Source organism: Diadema antillarum, unplaced genomic scaffold (genome assembly GCF_040938485.1).
Source record: "Diadema antillarum isolate AM-2024a unplaced genomic scaffold, OU_Dant_1.0 seq00000809_RagTag, whole genome shotgun sequence".
Lineage (NCBI taxonomy): Eukaryota > Metazoa > Echinodermata > Echinoidea > Diadematoida > Diadematidae > Diadema > Diadema antillarum.
Window position 1 is genome coordinate 159,295 of NW_027271689.1, and position 18,514 is coordinate 177,808.

General features: G+C 38.4%; 1 protein-coding gene across 1 annotated transcript; it reads left to right on the plus strand.

The window, feature by feature from the left end:
- Positions 1-9,483: 9,483 nt before the first annotated feature.
- On the plus strand, positions 9,484-18,364 carry LOC139739601 (serum paraoxonase/arylesterase 2-like). Its single transcript, XM_071650201.1, has 8 exons — positions 9,484-9,548; positions 10,284-10,354; positions 10,945-11,000; positions 11,681-11,856; positions 13,221-13,421; positions 14,295-14,376; positions 16,661-16,801; positions 18,185-18,364. The coding sequence occupies exons 1-8, from the start codon at positions 9,484-9,486 to the stop codon at positions 18,362-18,364; spliced, it is 972 nt and encodes a 323-aa protein (XP_071506302.1).
- The last annotated feature ends 150 nt before the right edge of the window (positions 18,365-18,514 follow it).

The following is an 18,514-nucleotide window of genomic DNA, read 5'->3' on the forward strand; positions in this document are numbered from 1 at the left end:
ACTGGCTTCCTGGAAGATAATGTAGAAAATAGAGCACTCAATATAAAGTCTTGTGATAACGGAAAGAAAATCATACAGTTTTAGAGGAAAGAAAAGCTCTGTCTGATATGTGACATGAACAAAACATAACCATGACTGTTCGAGAGAGTGTGTCGTACAAAGCAAAACAATGCAATACAAAACAGAAACTTATGTTGAAAATGCACAAGTGGTTTGTTTAAATGTTTTTCTACTTGCCAACATTATTATTTCAAAGACCCAGCATGGAGACACCATAGGTGGCGAAGGGTGATTAACCCGGTTCGGATTATTCAAGAATCCCCGTAAAGAGCTGTGTACGGGCATATCGCTGATCTCTATGTAAGTACACACACATCCAAAAGATCTCAACTGGTGTCGACCGTTACCGACGATCGTGCGCTTTGATATACACAGTCATAATTATTCGCTGACATTTATTGTGGCTGACGGGTTGTACGTACGGTTCTCGAATGTACCGCAGTGAGCAGCGAATTTAAAGATCAAATCAATCCGATCACCCATGTATCCCTATGTCACAGTACCTCAGAATAAATCACACAAAGAAGTAAATACAGAGGCTGCCATCCTTTTACATCATCCTCTTAACGTCATAATTGTCTCGGTTTTATCTATTCTACCAGCGATGCTATATATAGATTTGAGAGCACCGTCAAGAAGGGAGATCTAGGTAACGCTCTATATACACTTCTCGCCCTGCTGTTTCAAGAATCAACTCGATAATAGTACCGAAACTGTTTATCTCTCACCTTATAACTTCCAGTCTCAAATTTTGTAACTATCTATACTGATATCATTTATCTCTCTCTTCAAGGACAGATTCCCACGCACTTATCGGTGTCTATGCATTCTTTTCGTCTAATTGTTACTTAAATCATCCAAGAGATACTATTGATTTCATCGACTATACACGAGGCTGTAATCAGCATCGCTTGTTTTGAACAAAGCCAAACGATGTGTTACTACAGTCTCACCATAAACCCATTGAACAAGATGCGTCATGTACATCTTCCTCGTCATAACATATAGCCCATATATATCACCCACATATATTGACAGGTACTGCTTAAATTGTGATCAGAAAATATAGTTGACATTCTGAAAAGACTGCCGTTAGGCCATTCCGCAGTTCATGAAGAAGGAATTATTTCACACAGTACAATGCAGCAGTCCCAATTTTCGATTCACTTTACTGCTTCATCGAGTAACGCCCGGGGCTAAATGTGTAGTTATAGGGCTGTGTGTGATGACAATTGGTCAGATCAATACGACATTGCTAACAGATAATAATCCTTCAAATATGTGAACAATGACTCCTTTAACAACATTTCTTCATTTATACTACTTTTGAAGTTTCGATCACGCTCTGGCTGTGTGACGAAATGTGCTGTTTTAGATTAACCAATCAACGGGGAAAATTAACAAAGAGAATACTGTAACAGTCGTTTGACTGTGGATAGTAAATTATCTTCATAGAAAAGCCCATCTCTTATCTCCGATCTGTTATGGCAGACTGCATTCAGAATCTGCATGCTATCTGGATAATCAAACGTAATTTATTAATATTAAAAAACCGGCTTTATTTTCTTTCAATTACTCCCTTTGTAGGCTCTCTCTATTCCTACTAATTTCTATCCGCAGAATGAATTTTTGTAAGTATATCAGACAAAAAGATGTGTCAAAATTAAGTGACACCACCTTCAGGTTGGAACAAAGAAGAGAGGATCTTTTAATTTGATTTATTATGGAAAGACTACAATCCGCCAAGTTCTGTTTCAGTTTCCTCCCCACCCCACCCTTTCTTACTTCAGTCAATAAAAGGGAGGGTCACATACACTGACGAAATCAGGTACTGCTTAGTATTAGTCAGAAATCACACATGAAGTAACCCCTTCAGTGTCATATCCGCGTACAAATACTCCTGGTGATTCTGTCTCAGCATTTTTAATTAAGAATTCGTCGCCTTATGCCACAAGTTATGTGGTAGGAAATGTAACCTGTATGAATGTTCCGAATTACCAACAAAACTGCCTATAACGCGTCATGAAGTGAACAGAGAGGTTACGTTGCATAATGGTTCAATACATTTGTATACGACACGGGAAAATGGTTGATAACTGAAATGATTAAAAAAATTAATCAGTACGACAAACTTCTTTGGGGGTGGGTTGGATAGCTGGGATTCGTTTTCCAATTGGATATTAGTGATTACAATCAGTGTTCTATATATTTTCACAGTTCGTTTAGGGCGATCTCTTTGGTTCTTACGTCTATATTCTGGGATTGTTCTTCTTAATTTGTTAAGTACTCGTCATGATCAGGGTATCAAAACCAGGCTAGGTTAACATAATCCGTAATAACAAAGGATATCTGCGTATGAAAACGTCTATCTGTTTGTTTGTCCGTTGTCCGCGTTTACAGGTACATACATAGTTTGTACGTTATCTCTATTTTCCATCCTATTTTTCAAACAAACTTGCTTGTTATAGGTTTGTCAAGTTTGTTGTAGGTAAAAATGCAGCTGCGAATTACTCGCAACTGACCAGTTGTTGCCTATTATGTGCTGGCTCGATAACTGCATTCATTAAGGAAGCCAAAATATAAAGCATTTTTCAAAAGAAAAGGTTGACCAGTTTGGTGTACTTTGCAAACAATCTAGGAATATCCTTTGTTGCAGTAATGGCAATTATTGTAAGTTCTTTACTATGCATTTTCAGGAAATTCGTGTTTAATTGTCCCCTTCTTTCGTGGGCTGGTTGGTCAGAAACCCATGTCTTAGTTTGCTGTTACATTAATGTTATTGCTAGGATACACTTGTACGTCACCATTTATGCCATCTGGACACTGCAACACATCACCCTAATCGTCACTGATGGCGTGAAATCATTTAGATTACACCCCCAACATGTCCAAGTGTGATAGGGACAGAGCTTCTTATAGTAGGTCTACATAATAGTATACCAACAACTACCATTTTTATGGTAATTTTTAAATCAATACTGTGATATAGGGCAACTGCGTGAGTAATTAGTATAAATATTTAGATGCTTTTACTCCTATGATTGGATTGGCATCAAATTACTGCAGGTATAGTTACGTCGATATGAATTCATCCCCATATTGAATCTAGCTTTATTCTTCAACTACACGATGACGTTTACAGTACTATCATTTCTCAGAAAGAATTGATAGTGAAGTTTCCCAGTACACAGGCAAAGATCAAATGTGTCATTTATTTGCTGTCACGATATGTCATTAAATGCACACTGATAACACATACATACTATATTATGCATTTCTAGTTTTCCATAAAAGTGAACGTATAAATTGAGGTGTCAAGTGGAAAAGTTTGTGCTGACGTACAAGATGATAATGTCATATGTAGGCCTATATGCCTACGAATTTCTCTTTCCTGTGACTTCATATTTCATTTACATAGAGTATAAGTGGGGGGGGGGGGCACTCAGCAAAAGGGGTCACGACTTCTGTTTAAAAATGCAACGAGTACTCTGTATATATGTTAGGGAAATAAAGGCTTGAAACACTACGGATGTTATCCAGTAAATTGACATCCACTAGTTCCTTCGCGCTGTATTTCATCCAGCCTTAGACTGCCGACCAACCTACAAGGGGCTGAATATATCATCATGGCTTAGTACACGGATGGGGGTAGGCGGAAAAGGGTCAAAGGTGAAGTTCATGACTCTGTACTAACATCCTACACTTGAACGAAAGGGGGTTTGTAAATCGATATGTGACTGAAAAATGTCAGTCATATGTTTACGCGTCGATTGCACGCGAGCTCCCTTAGCGAGTACAGAACATAAATAGGTGGATATGTTTTACTGTATTTGTCATTCGATATAGTCACCAATTGGTTAATACGACCTATGTAAATATTCCATATAGCATAGAAGGATTGTTGGAGAGATGAGGGTTATAAGTTTACCGTTTGGGTTTACTATTGTGGGATCTTGAATATGATTATGCACATTCTGTTTGGAGCCTCTACCTTATAACTAAGAAGCACAGACATACGTTAGAAAATGTTCGAGAACATCAATAAGGTAAGTTTTTTTTTTTCATGAAGATAACAATCTTAAAATATTACGAAAGCAACTGAATAACCCAACACTGAAATTGGCGTGGCCCTAGTTATACAAATGTACAGGTATATCAATGATTGAAACATAATAAAAAAATGTATTTTCAATAGATTTGAGTCTGATGTGATGTCAGATCGTCCATTACAAAATAGAGATCTATTCCCGGGTCACAATGAGAATTTGTACATACCTATAGGGCCAAGACACTGAGGTACAAAATCACATTATTGTCAATTACGAAAAAAAAATGGAACATTCTTCGTAGTCATACTTTTAATGCCCATGACAAAAAGAGCCCATGAAGTAAATTCCTAACCTTAACCCTACCAGTAAGCTGATGCACCACTCGTGGTGGACTGTGCAAATTGTAGAAAAAGAAAGAAGACGAAGAAAAAGAAGAGGAGAAGGAGGAGGAGGAAGAAGAAGAAAAAGAAAAAGAAAAAGAAGAAGTGTAATCATGAATTCCCTGTACCACAATTTCGAAGAGGTAAACACTATGCAGCCACATAATACCGTACAGAAGTGTGACCTATATAACCTGCCCGTGCCTGATGATATCTGGCATAGTTATCCACATAGGTTTGATTCTCATTAAGCCCAATCATATGATAAGCCGTGTGTCTATTCTACAGATCAATATAAATATATGACGTAGAAACAGTAGTTTGCTAGAAAACACCTATACATTTCGTATACTCTTAAAAGGCATCTTTGGTGGAGGTAAAAAGGAAAATAAACTACATGTGACTGGTCATCCAGAAGGTGGTGTGGATTCTAATAACTTCACTGTAACATTCACAAAATGAAATCACCGGGACGGGAGCTACACTATTATGTACATGCGACAAAAATAAGATATTCTAACAATGACAGTGAATATGTAGTTTACATCCTCCTTCATTAAATACAGGTAGGCCTCATTATGCAAAAATTATATGTTATTATGTGACCTACATACTGGACATGTTTCTTTCGGGAAAAGAAATAACAAATTAACTGTACTTTGCATTTGTGGTATACTCAATCCAGAGGGTTTTTTTCAGCGTGTACTCCTTCCAGATCCTATATACTCTTTGATTTGTGCACAAAATTTGGGTCATTCGAGTTATTCTTTGCAGATCGCACTCCCACCGGCAGTCATCGACATCACAAACAAGGACTCCATCAACACAGCAAACCTCCATTATACATCCAAGAACAAAGCAACTATGGTATCTAAACTTCTCTCTCCGCGCAATTAACACCAGCGCACCCCCTGTCCGGTTGGCCCCTACTTAGGGATGTTGGACATTAACATATAGAAGAAGAAGAAGGATCAGTTATGCCGAACTATATGCCCTCAGAATTGTATGATATTTATACATTCTATACACTGCATACAACTGTAAATATATCGTCAGAACCGGACATGGCACATAAAGGTTCATACAGACCAGGAATATAACATTGGCTCCACATATCGTTTCTATTACGGACATACGTGTTATCTGAGTTTTATATTTAGAATGGATCGTCATAAGGATCATGATTATCTGTAATACAAATAAAGCTCAATGTGTGATAAAGTATACCATATCTCCTTCTATACTTCAAAATGTGTACTCAGAAGATTTCCACTCACCTTCCTCCTCTCTTCCCGTTGCTTTAAGGCATTGGTGAAGCAGTCCCTTCAATTTGTACGAAACAAGATATCAGTATTTTTGAATCTTTTCTCTGGATTCAAACTTTTCCATTCATTTCGTCTGGTGCATCCATCACATATTACCTCTACAGACGTTGTTTACGAATGCAGCTAAGATCTAGCACGTTTTCCAAACAGTAGTCTATGTGAGCTGTTCGGATAGACATTCTTTGGACGTGTTTCCCATTGTACTCCCCACAGATAGGGGGCTTTTCACACCGGCTTGTGCGATCCTGACAACGCCTGGTTGCTAGACCGCCCCTTTTCACTACGCCTCAGACTTATTGGCAGCGTTTTGTCATCGATTTGAAAAGGACTTACCGGAGATTTACTGTTGCGGAAAGCTCGAGTGTTTAGATTCGATCAATAGCTCATGGGAGTCCAAGTGCCGGAGGGTTTTATTGATTAGATAGACGCGCGCAGATCGCTCTATAGATACCTTCAAAATGACGCGGGTGTTGTTTAGAGCAGTGCGCTGAAGCCCGTCCATTCGCGCACCGATATACCCGATGGTTCCCCCTCCCCCTCCCTCCCGTCCTAATGTAGTAATCTTAGCTTTGGCAAACGTTTCGCCAATGAGGCACCGTGAAAATAAGGAGAGTAATGATTCCGAGGGAAGTGCCACTCCATGTTCTCAACAGGGAACTTGACGGAGTATGACATTAAAAGTCTGTATTAGCCTTTTAAATATTCGGAAAATCTTCATGAGTTTTGAATATTCTCATTCTTTTACGACACTGACATAACTGCCATGATTTCCTACGCTATATGCAAACAAAGAGAAGTGACAATGTCACTCCTCATGTCTCTCATTAACTTGTACACAAAACCATCTAAAATTAGTATTTTTTAAAGACTTAGAAAAAACAAATCACACTTAGCCATTGTTCGATCATTAAACTTAGCAATAACAATCACACTGACACCATTACATCCGCAATTTATCCCACCTGCACACATGTTTTTGTATTTTTTTTCCTTTTAATAAGCCGGAATGAACACATTCGTGGATTTAAAACGATTAGTTCGGTTTATGTCGTTCGGTGACAATAACGTTAGATTCGACAACTAGATCTGGAATAAACGAGTAGCAGATACAGCAAAGTTAATGATTAGAATATTTCAACCATGAAAATATATCCCGTTATTCTCTGATGTTGTACTCTGAATGCCTATACTCTGAACTCTGAATACCTGAATGCCGATAAATCAGTTAAACATTATAAAAGTCATAACTAATTTGATATATCACCCATGACTTCTTATCTAAGGTAACAACATGTGGACAGGGAGAGGATGTAGCGACGAGAGGGTAACTACGAGCACACAGGGTGTTTCTATCGAAGATGAACGAACACACGCAACACCCTCTGCTTCCTCCGGAGAGTGTACATCGGTATCACAGTCTGTTGATGCGAAGCATTTTCTACGAGGAACAGACTGAGGGCGTCCTTTCATCGGTAGACTTGTGGAACATCAAGTTGTTTTTTCCCCAAGCGACAGAAAGACTCAATACCGTGCTCGATATGAACTGCACTGAACCTTTATTCAATTTTTACAACCTGCCCCACTTTTTCCTCTTGTTTTGTTCTCTTTGCCCATTCTTTTGACTTTTTTAACAAAAAGAAAATGTCCCACGTGGTACTACAGGAATTGAATATTGCCTAACATAGACCTTAGTTAGACAAGAAAAGAATTTTAAAACTGCGCCTTTCTGTTGCTGTTGGGTTTTTTTCCTACTTTGGTATATCGCAAAATATGTGGCACTCTGAAATGCTAAAACTGGCATTATGTCGTTTAAAAAAAAAAAAAATCCGGTTTCGTTTGTGTGAATACAACTTGAAATGGTTGTGTCTTTTCACGTGAATGGGGACCACGCCTTTCAGCCAATGCACCCCAATTCGTACTCCCAGGTCACCCGTGTCAAAAGTCTCGCCGAGCTTGCTCTATCAACCTCGCTGGGTTGGGTTTTATTCAAGCTCATTAGACCATGCAAGAGGAAATTATGACAGGTACAAACCATATCAAACATTTCAGGTGATCGGCGATGGATTTATACAACAAGAGATTAGGTGAAGGGTCAAGGCATCTTTGTTTTTGTTGCTATGCTTGTTTACTATATATGTTTATAGGCCTTTACTCTGAGACATCTGAGACAATAATACATTGATTTTATCCATTGTCTATCCCAATTTGATAGGTAGCTCCAGTTTGACACATACTCCAAAAACAATGTATATGTGTGGCGGCATCTAATATGGGATCAAAGGGAATAAGAATTTTGTGACTCCAGCTATCTCTTGAACCTCCTTGGTGATTCACACAAAACGGTTACAGTTAGTTACTCCGAAGGGTCCGAAAGTTAAACAAGGTTCGTTATTTCGAACGTTCTCAATCCGAAATGAAGTAAGATTCGTTATTCCGGAAGTTCGTTAGTACGTGCCTTCTTTTCGCTTTCAGATTAGCGAATCTTCGGAATAGGTAACCTTGTTTGGGGTTGTTGTTGTTTTGTTTTTCATTTTCGGATAAACGAACCTTCGAAACAACAGACTTCATAATTTTTGATTTACCGAACCATCTCTCCACAGATGCTCGGATCAACGAACATTATTTCATTTTCGGATTAGCGAACATCTGGGTACAAGGAATTTGTGTAGTTCGGAATAACGAACCTTCGGAATGACGAAAATCATTCAACAAAACAATAATTTTACAGTTCTGAAAAGAGATTCATCTGGTTGGTAGTATAATAATGCGAATTTCCTTTTGCATCAACCTAAATAAGTCTAGAGAGGTAATTCTTTGTCATCTTATTTTGGTTGTGACAAAATTAATTATTCGCATTATTGATAAGTTTACAGGGTCAGCAGGAAAAGCATGGCTGGAAATAATTCTTAGGAAAATGTTATGAGTTTCATTCTTCAATGATATTTGCAGTTTGGGCTTGGAGTACTCAGTCATTATTACTTAGTACAACAGTCATTTTTCTCCATACTGAACACGTTGAGTCATTGCTATAATTTTGATAGCACAAGGAGAAATACGTCTTGGCATTCTTCATCTTAGAAAACATAATACAGACAAGCCACTTTCCCTGTCCTGAACATAACTTGCTCGGTTCCATGCTATATACTGTATCTATAGGAACAGGCCTACTGATATGATTAACAAAAGACATTGTATGGGAATATGCAAGATATGCCGGTCATAGGGGAAGCTGCATTCCAATGACTTTTGTTAATCATATTAGTACTTTCCGGGGTACTTCAGTGATTGGCAGAATAGATGATGGGATTGTCATCCACGGATCATGATTTAGAGATATTTATTGTGGGCATAGTATCTGAGTAACTGGCAGTCAGAAGATTATCCTATTCCTTTTCCTCTTTTTTTTTTGCTACAAAAGGGATGTTTAGGGTCAATCATGTCAACTCAAGTCAAAATGCATTTGCATTGCATAGGTCCTTCATTAGTGACGAGCAAAGGGGAGACCACTTGGGTTCCTGTTTGATTATTTGCTTGTTGTATGTGTTCGCGAATTCGACAGCACACCGAGAAGATCTTCACAAACCTCACGACCAAGTGGTGTGGAAGCAGGCTGGTAGTTGTCTTCAGGAGGAACTGTCTTCGTGACTGACAGAGAACGGGGTGGGAAAGATGTGGGGACGAGTCATCGCTTTGGGTGTTCTGGCAGTGTGCTTTCAGCATCTGTTTATCATTATGTAAGTTGATTGGATCAAACTCATTGACCGAGTGATGCGCTTCTATGTAGGCCTACTATTCAAATGCACATGTCTCGCTCACTCATTGTCACATTGCTGTGCATGTAAAGATATGTACTTTACCAAAGCAGCGTAATAATAGCATGGTCTGTGAAGGGGACCAATTCGTTTGTCATACACTGAATCTCCGCTTTCGCTGATCACAGTGGAACGTGAGCAGTTATTTTTCAGTTATGTCTTATAAGAGAACCTTCATATTGTAACAGGGTAAGATTTATTAAGATTTACTGAGCCCAAAACGATCCTAAGGTTGGTAGCTGCAATGTCACAAATACGAATCGTGGTAACATCTTTGCTTTGCAAAGGGGCAACGATGTGCTATCAGCATCGACTATTGACTGTCCGTCTTAAAAAGAAGATCAAAGTCCAAACAAGGCTGAATGACGAGGTAATGCTGTCTTTTTGTAAAATGTTTTCTCGCTGTTTCATCTTGTTGCCACTTAAGGTCAATAACAATACATAATACATGAATCTAATGTACAAACATTTCAGCCATCGTGTGTCAAATGCATAAAATGTATTAATTTCCTTGTAGTGGGTTCGTTTGTTTGTTTGTGTGTGTGTACGTTTTGGCTTGCTTTTTGTTTTGTTTTGTTTTGTTTGTTTGGGGTTTTTTTTACTTCGAAAAAGTAAGTTCACGTTCACGCTGAATTATCATTGGTTTTTGCTTTGCAGAAGAACACTCGGTTTCCACGTGTATGTTTACAACCATAAGCCCGGGGAATGCCATATCATTCAGGGAATAAGTGAGTATAACAGTCATAGTTTAAGCGAAATGATAATAATATCACTTCAAGAGAGAAAGAGATGACTGGTCATGGAAGGGAGCAAGGAAGACACAGTGATGGTTTCATAGACTGTTTTTAACATCGGCTGCTTAACGACCAACAAAAAGTCATTCTTATAAGTAGAATGTCTGTAAATATATACGGGACTCATGTTGATTAAAGAATGCGCGCGGTACTCATAGATGGAGGCGTATTGCAAGAATATCTCTAAATAAAACTTTTAAATACTTTTGCTAATCTAATCCTCACTCATGCTAGAATTCTTGAAAGCCGTTGTGAGGAAAAGAAATCGAATACATAGAAAGTGTGAAACGATCAACAATAACAAAACACACAGACAATCACTAAAGTGTCTGTAGAATTTCTATAAAGTAACCAAAGAGGTTCTCTTATTATGTAATCTCTTTAGGAGTAGCACATTACTACTGGGCATCTTTCTATGAAGACGAAAGAAGAGACATTCCAAATCGATTAATAAATGAAAACAAAACATGCATGACAATAGGCCTACGCTATTAATGACATTCGACATTTGGTTTATTTTACAGCTAATGGCTCGGAAGATATAGAATTACTCTCAGATGGTCAGGCCTTGATATCCTCGGTAAGTTATGCATATAAAGTGCACTGTGACTCAATTCTTTTCTTAGTCGAAGTAACAATAATGCTATGATAATCATTGGTACTGTTTTTGCCATAATATTTTTTCTTTCATGATCACACTGTCCTCTTCCACCTCCATTTCTTCTGATTACATTTTTACCGCTAGCAAAAGATTGGATTTATGATAAATTGGTATGATTATGTGATTTAGCGTTCAGTTTACAATTTGTGCAAAGTTTTGCATGTCCCGTGAATATAATGTGTGAGACTCTCAAAGTTAATGTACTCTCTCTCTCTCAAAAAAGAAAAAAAAAATCCGTTTGATCACCCATTGATAGCGAAAAAGTCATGAATAATAAGTATACTGTGTACCAATGCAATACAATACCAATAAACAATCCAGCTATAGAAGGAATACTTGGACAACTAATTATGGCATAACTGAAAGGCAATGAGTCCATGCAAAGTGCACACAAATTTACCTAGTAAAAGAATAAGTCTAATCAGACATTTTCCTGATGAAAGTGAAGAAGCTGTGAAAGGAACCAGAGGTCCTTTCATCCCGCCCTTGCAATGTATCACTCTTGCTTTTCGTCCAACGTTGGTAGCACGCAGATACGTATTCATGAAGAGTTAACTTACTGTCAATTATTGCTAGACTTCTACATCATACTCTGGCAGGGTTACCTCACGTTAAAGGAAAGGACAGAGCAGAGCCAACCAGGTCATATCTACAGCTTCGATTTTCTCGATCCTTCTCGTAAGGTTACCGAACTCAAGATTACGGGAAACTATGACCCAAATCATCTTCATCCGCACGGGATAAGCTCCTACGAAGACAAAGAGAGCGGTAAAATGTGACAAATTTTTATCTAAAATTAGATTTAGCACTCGAATTGATCAAAAGAGACTCGTATCATTTCAGTGTAAAAAGAAGTCTACGAACAAGCTGAAAACTTTCATTTCCTCAAATACCCGAGTTAACAAGGTGACACAATGAACAATGAATTCCATTTATGATGAAAGCATCGTTTATCCTGTTGTCTTATATTTTCCTTTACAGATAATCACTAAGATAGTGAAGAAATTAAAAAAAAAATCCTAAATAAGTAGAGAGAGTGAAATATATTATCCGTTATTCAAAAGGGGGATTATTAAGATACCATCATTATAGTCGAATGAAACGTAGCTTTTGTAAAAGAAGGGGCTGCTTAAAACCTAAAACCAGAAAAGAAAGAGAGACGTAAAAAAGGAGGATTAATGTAACACATTTTTCTACGAAATGCATTCGTAGAACATGTTCATTTTTAATAAAAGGACATGAATAATTGATCGAAATATGATTTATATTCACTAAGATGACCATATAACAAATGTTCTAGTTCTTGTATTTTCAGAGCTTCTCATTGAAAGTGAACAAAAAAAAATGAAACCGACCACATCGTTGTGTTTCACACCAATGGCTCATTAACCCATTCCATACGGGAACGACTAGTGGCCTGTGTATTTAGTCTATGGGGATTTCAGAATTCGGTATCGAACGGGTTAACTGGTCCGCCTTCATGGCTTCCAAGGCATTTAGTCCCTAGCAAAATAGAAGAACCTCCATTATAAAATGCATAGCCATAATGCCTATATAAAAAAGGAGAATCAACGAAAAACTATCATTATATTTTTTTAATACTCAGGTGAGGTACACCTGTTTGTGGTCAACCATCTGTTAACACGGGATGTTGTGGATATCTTCCTGTTTAAGAAGAAAACCAGGACTTTGGCTTTCAGAAGACGCGTGGAAGACGTCAGCATGAAAATGTGTGCAAACTTCGCTAGATCTTATCCTTGATATGACAAGAACCGTTTGCTAGATCTTATCCTTGATATAAAAGAACCGTTTGCTGGAGATATACTACCAAGGGTCAAGCAAACTATTAATTTTCACGACTGCCTTTTTCTTCTCTAGTGACTTTTCTTTAATGTGGTGCAGGTACGACCATATGTATTCATCGTCTACGTGCGTATTGACGCACAGCAACGAAAGCTTTGTCGAGTTGGATCGAACGTTACACAAGAAACATTTACGTCGTGAGGAAGATCTAAGTATGTGACAATTGAATCAGACATTGTTTAACCGTAAAAAAAAAAAAAACACAGGAAAGAAAAGAAAGGCAATATCTATCGAGGCGACATTAAAACAAAATTATTTTCATGATTTTCCATACAGTATGAATGACGTAGTAGCCGTCGGATCGAACGAATTCTATTTCACCAACGACGGCAGGAGTCTAAACCCGGCCATTCGGACTTTAGAACAATTCCTGAGGATTCGAACTGGTGGCGTCTTCTTCTGTGACGTCACTTCATGTAGGGATGTCAGCGAAGCTTTGCTCGAACCTAATGGGATTCAGCTGTCTAGAGATGGACGGTAAGGAGTAGTCGCCATAATGGTTGCAGCGTTACAACACAATGATGTCTTCATGTACAGACTGTGCCAGTCTTTTATTTCTTTATTACTATCATTATTGTGAATCTGTTTCAATCAAGAAGGTACATGCGAGTTTGCCTAATACCTCTGTGTTTAATCAAATGGACACAAACTTTCTCACTGTCGGAGTAGGTTCACGAAAAAAAAAATCGCAGAAACGGAGAAAGAATAATGTAATACTTCTGTACTATGTATTTGTAAATGCTTACACAGATACATTATTATTTCACAATCACATCAGTGTAGTGTGTGATTCAAACATACACACAACGCGAAAAGCAAACAAAATAACCAGTGTAAAGTGAAAGTTGATGTTAGGATGCTGACTTTTTTAAGCCTTCAGTTATTAAGTAACCGAAAAGGATTTTTTTTTAATTATATTGTTGTTGTTTTTTCTCCTCACTTTAAATATGTGCAATTTCTTCGTCGTAGTCGCTGAATTGCAAGATGGACCTTTAATCGAAATGGTGAGAGAGAAATACAATAAAGAGCAGTCTACTTTGCTCGACCGAGCCGTCGATCTTTAAACTTGCACGTGTGTAAACAAAATAGTCAAATGAAAAGTGAAAGTTGATGCTAAGATGCTGATTTCTTTTTAAAGCCTGCAGTAATGAAGTAACCGAAAAGGAGGTTTTTGGAATGTATTTTTCTCTCGCTTTAACTACGTGACATTTCTTCGTCATAGTCGCTCCATCTGGCCATTGCAAGATAGATATCTAATTGAATGCTGTATACAGAGCGGAATACAGAGCAATCTACATGACATGACTCATGATAATAATTAGTCCTCCTCTCCTATTTTATGTTCTTCAGACATTTGTTTGTATCTCAGCCATTTGAGAGAGCCATTCAGATTTATCGAAGAGAATCCGATAACAGTCTAGAAAACAAAAAGGTTAGTTTATTGTCAGTTATTATCATCTTCTGGAAACTATCATGTATTTCAAGTCACAGTTCGTACTTTCATTTCAATTATCCTTGTTTGACGTAGGAAGAGTCGCTTTCTGTAAATCAGAGTGATATTAAACAATCTTCTTGAATTTTATTGTATCTCCATATCTGCCTATAATCCTATTGATTTCCGCCCCTAATGTTTGCTTTTCTTTCGTCCATCTCTCGAACTACACTTTCTTTCTTTCTCTCCCCTCTCTCAACACGCACACACACACACACACACACACACACACATACACACACACGTACGTGCGCACGCAAACAGATCAGGCATGCCTAGATGCGAAACAGCGACGCAAATAAAAAACTAGAAATGTCGCTACGGCGACTGGTGTATGCCTCCGCAATAATGCATGGATCTCCTAATAGGTCTATAGTACAATATCTTGATAATGTGTGATGACAGTTTCACACAATTGGCAAAATATGAAAATGACAGGTTTGCCACAAATGTGCTGAATGTTCACTTTCCTAGAACTAGGTTCAATTGGATGAATGACTAAAACGTCAGAGTGCAGGTATTTGGGGGAACTGATGATTTTTACTTGACTTTTGACCCTTTTATAAGCTTATGCATTGAGTAATTTTCAAGGTATTGAGAAAAAGTATAATTTCAGTATCAAATGGTAAAATAGTATTATCTAAACCTGGCCTTTGACCTTTGACCTCACAGTTCCAAAGAGAATCACTGTTAGGTAGAACATGCATAAATATGTAAGTTTCATGATAATACCTTGAGTTACTTTTGAGATATGGAGGAAGAAGTGCAATTTAGCACTTTCACTTGACCTTTGACCTTTTGACCTTTGACCTTTTGGCAAGAAACTTCCCACAGAATATATTTACTTATTTATTTAGTTTTCTTTACCCAGGGTAGCCCCATCAGTGGTTTAAACACTGTTATCCTAGGGGGCCCTGCAACAGAATGACAGAATATAACAGTTCAACAAACACAAAATAACAAATCAAGGACACTCCTTTTTACATCATAACATCAACACAATATCAATACTCTATATAAATGAAGAAATGCAAAGTTAATCCTTGACGATAATAATACACAAACTCATATTATTTGAGAAAAAAAAATACCTTAAAAACAGAAATATCAAAAATACCCGAATTCTACCCCAAGTGAGATATGTATGCTCTTACGAACGCTTGAAGAGAGGTGGCGTTTCGGACTTCAGCGGGGAGCTGATTCCAAATACATGATGCATAGTGTGAAAACGATTTTTTTTTCCGGCTTGAGTTTTAACTTGTGGAATTATGAGACCATTATAACTTGTGTTTCGCGTACGATATGAATGTATGTTACCAAGAGGCGTGATGAGTTCTTGCACATATTCGGGCATGTTGCCATGAATTGTCTTAAAGACTGCTTTACAAGTGTTCAAATGCCACCTCTCTTCAAGCGTCATCCAACGTAACCTTCCAAGCACCTGATTGGTTGGCACTGTGTGATCCACTCTCCTTACCACTCTGGCCATTTTCTTGTGTTGTTTGATAAGCACATCTTTAAGGGTTTGTGAGCAGTTTGACCATGCACAAGAACAATAATCAAAATACGGTAGGATTAATGAGTTTGCCAGGATTTTAGGTTGGGTTATACATGCGTACATGCATACATCAAGTTTAAAAAAAAAAATCCTTCAGGCATTGCATAAATATAAGGAAAGTAGTGATATTTTGAGGAGTTGACCTTGACCTTTGACCCCCTGACCTTTGACCCATGACCCCCAACTTCCCTAGATAATCACTGCCCATCGGTGCATGCATATATACTAAGTTCCATGAAGATACCTTGAACCATTTGCGAGATATGGAGAAAAACATGAAATTTCAACCTTTTTTCACAAAATAACCTGTGACCTTTGAGCTTTGACCCCGTTACCCTAAAATCAGGTTATACCCTCATACCAAGTTTGATGTAAAACCACCACACGGTTCTTGAGATACCGACAAAAACCAAACGGGACGGACGTACGGACGGACGTACGGACGGACGTACGGACGGACGGACTTACGAACGGACGGACGGACGGACGGACGGACGACCCGAAAACATAATGCCTCCGGCCACTTCGTTGGCGGAGGCATAAAAAAGAGAAGGAAGAGGCCCTGACTCTGGCTTATAATGAACCAAAGTCATTAAAGTTATAAGGTGCAGTATACGTCGCTTGAAATACGTCAAGATTTGATTGATTTCCTCACTTTCTCTGTAGCCAATTCAGACGATTCATCTAGGCACAGCCCCGGATAATATATTCGTAGATGACGATGATCATCTTTGGACCGGAAGTCATCCCGTTGGGTTCAAAGCTGTGGAGCATTTAGAAGATAGAAGCAAAACGTGCCCGTCACAGGTAAAATAACATACTCATTGCAGAAACAGACGTCCTAGTATATAGAACACGCATTTCTGGTCCTTATAATCGTAATCCCCCCCGGTTTATCAGCCTGAAGTCTGTTGCAACTATAGTAGTCATACGTATACTAAAATCATTTCTATTGCGAGGATCAATAAACTCTGCAGTGAAAGTGTTGTACCTACTAATGTCTGAACATCACAATTCGTGTAGGCCCCTAGATTATTCTGTAGAAGGGCATACCGGAAAAGGGAAATACCTAGTAGCATTCATCCCTCCGATTCCAGCGTGTATAATGTCAATGGTACTGCTCATATGATTATTGACTGTGTGTGTCTGTATCTGTGTCTGTGTGGGAGGGGGGGGGGGGGGGGGGTAACTGCTAGCCGGTTGATAATTAAATTGTATGGCCAAGACTGAGATACGCCGCAGGGGAGAAGAAGAGTGGGTATGCGATATGCGCTTTAAGCATGTCAAGTTAATCTGTTTGTCCGGTTGGGAAGTTACAGGAACGCAATTTTGAATGCATTTTTACCAATGTTGATGCATAATTCTCTAAAAGTTTCTGACTAACAGAATACAAAAATTTCCCCCTTCCCTCTGAACTCCCCTCCAAGCATCCACCCCTGCCTATCTTGTGTTGTCTCTCTTAATCCCATCCACCTCAGGAAATGTCTGCACTCCTTGAGAAAATAAATTCCCCTCACGGGCCCAATGATACATTTTAATAACTGTTGCATATAGCGCTAACTTCATTTAAATCTGAACTTAATCTTCAGATACATTATTTGATGACCCAGTGATTGAGTAAAATCGAAAGTAAATAGATATCCATAAAATGACGAAGAAATACAATGTTCGATATTCGGCCAAACTGTTGTACTTTTCAAGTAAGCGGAAGTAGTAGGCCTATGATTGGGTTGACATACTGCCGTATGCATCGACATAATCCATACCTGAATGAGATCGACAGAGATGAACCATAACCAAGGCAACGTACATCAATCAGTCCTTCCTCATTGTCTGTCTGTCTGTTTGTTTGTTTGTTTGTTTATGTTTTTGTTGTTGTTGTTGTTGTTTGATGCATATTTAATTATTTACCACTATTGTTGGTCTCCTCCTCTGATCCCTTGTGGATCAGAAGAGAAGACCAAGTAGGAACACTGTGGAAAGAACGTTTTCTTGTCCAATGATTTCGAGCAGGATCGGGTTTATAGTCCCTGCTAAGAGTCCAGACACTAAACATTGTACAACAGTGACCGTGTTGTTGTTCTTATGTAGTCTGCTTTTCAAGTCTTTCTTTTAAAATAGTTTCCTTAATCTTCTCACTCTGTTTCGGGCCATTTTCCTTCCTACCTCATCCCATCATATTATAAACAGGTCATACGAGTCAGATTCAGGCCTTCCAGTGAACCATACCAAGAGTATGAATTAGACGAGGCGTACAGCGAGGAAGGGGATATGATTTCGATGGCGAGTACAGCTGTGTACTATCAAAACCAACTTCTCATCGGGACAGTTAGACATCGCCTTCTTCACTGTGAAGTCGCAGCCCTGTAAAGTCAAGCGTTCTGCTGTCCGTTCATGGTAATCGGGGTTTGCAAATGTTCCCGATATGGTGCCCATTTGTACATACATGTAATAATGTTTTATAACCCATACAATAATTACTGCCAAGTTTTGTGAAGATTTGACAACGCATTCTCAAAG

Coding starts and splice junctions, on each gene's coding strand:
- LOC139739601 (XM_071650201.1), top strand. CDS start 9,484: ATGTGGGGACGAGTCATCGCTTTGGGTGTTCTGGCAGTGTGCTTTCAG. Junction 14,377..16,660: donor ACAGTCTAGAAAACAAAAAG/GTTAGTTTATTG, acceptor CTTTCTCTGTAG/CCAATTCAGACGATTCATCT. Junction 16,802..18,184: donor GCAAAACGTGCCCGTCACAG/GTAAAATAACAT, acceptor TATTATAAACAG/GTCATACGAGTCAGATTCAG.